This window comes from Cariama cristata, unplaced genomic scaffold (assembly GCF_000690535.1).
Source record: "Cariama cristata isolate BGI_N322 unplaced genomic scaffold, ASM69053v1 scaffold22430, whole genome shotgun sequence".
Classification (NCBI taxonomy): Eukaryota; Metazoa; Chordata; class Aves; order Cariamiformes; family Cariamidae; genus Cariama; species Cariama cristata.
In genome coordinates this window covers 414-1,838 of record NW_009593243.1, presented here as the reverse complement: position 1 = coordinate 1,838, position 1,425 = coordinate 414, and the positions used below count along the sequence as shown (strand labels likewise).

At 58.2% G+C, this 1,425-nt stretch overlaps 1 protein-coding gene across 1 annotated transcript in view; it reads left to right on the top strand.

Annotated features, from left to right (window-relative positions):
* Positions 1–1,103, top strand: part of MUL1 (mitochondrial E3 ubiquitin protein ligase 1) — a gene marked incomplete at its 5' end in the record, with an annotated part of 1,658 nt that extends 555 nt beyond the window's left edge. Inside the window, one exon of the mRNA XM_009709718.1 lies at positions 374–1,103. Coding sequence (XP_009708020.1) covers positions 374–1,103 — 730 coding nt within the window. The remainder of the gene's footprint in view (positions 1–373) is intronic.
* Positions 1,104–1,425: the final 322 nt, after the last annotated feature.

Below are 1,425 nucleotides of genomic sequence, written 5' to 3'. Positions count from 1 at the left end.
TTATCAAATTCACGTGTGTGACAGGCAGCGCTTCTCCTCGAAGGGCAGTTTCTGGCAGCCAGAAACACCACAGGGAGATGAGGGGGAATTAGGCGGGCCGAAGCGCTCTCCCGGTGATGGCAGAAGCCTACGCTACTTCCGCAGGGACTGCAGAAGCACTGAGGTGAGGGCGGAGGGCCGCATGCACACCAGGACGGTGCCACGAGGGGAAAGACGCCGCTCTCCAGAGAGTCCCATCCAAATAAACTTTACTCAGGGCAGGGGACATCTGGCAGTCCCCAAAATCGGCAGGTCAGCCCACGTGGCGTTTTCCTGCCGGCCTCGGGGGAAGCGCTAACGCTCGCCTTTGCTTTATTCCCTTCTCCTTCCCCAGGAACGACTACGAGAAGATCATCCACCAGAGAACCAACACCACCCCCTTCGACCTGGTCCCTCAGGAGGAAGGCACCGGCGTCACCGTCAGGGTGATGAAGCCGCTGGATGCCGCTGAGCTCAGCCTGGAGACGGTGTACGAGAAATTTCATCCCTCCATCCAGTCCTTCACCGACGTCATCGGTCACTACATCAGCGGAGAGCGCCCGAAGGGCATTCAGGAGACGGAGCAGATGCTGAAGGTGGTCACGGCGCTGACAGGGGTGGGAGAGCTGGTCCTGGACAACACCACCATCAAGCTGCAGCCCCCGAAGCAGGGCATGCCTTACTACCTGAGCAGCGTGGATTTCAACACCTTGCTGCAGAAACAAGAATCGAACGTCCGGTTTTGGAAAATCCTGACCGTCGTTTTCGGCTTTGCCACCTGCGCCGTGCTCTTCTTCATCCTACAGAAGCAATACCGGCATCACCGAGAGAGGCGGCACCTCAAGCAAATGCAGGATGAATTCCGGCAGGCCCAGGACCGCCTGATGCGTGAAATGAACGCGGAGGGCGGAGAGACGCTCAAAAACGCCTGCGTCATCTGCTTGAGCAACACCAAATCCTGCGTCTTCCTGGAGTGCGGGCACGTTTGCTCTTGCAACGAGTGCTACTGGGCTCTCCCCGAGCCCAAGCGGTGCCCGATCTGCAGGCAGGCCATCTCCAGGGTGGTTCCCCTATACAACAGTTAAATTTCCGTGGCCGGGGGGAGCTTTTGGCATTAAAGCTGCCTCTCGCAAAGGGGTTTTCTCGCCTCGCTGCTTGGGTGGTTGATTCTGGGGAAGGGGAGGGAGCTTGAGTGAGCGGGGTGCTTCGACTCGGGGGCAGAGCTGGGCCTTAAAAGGTGACGGCCCAGCTGATCAGGGCTCAGATCACGTGCCGGAGGTTTTCGGAGGGGAAACGAGGAGTCCTTGCAAAGGGCGCGGCGCTCAGCTGGGAGATGCAGTTTCAAGCTCTTTTGTTAAGAGTCGGAGTTGGCATTTGTGTTGTGGTTTACTGAAATACCCAGCTTAT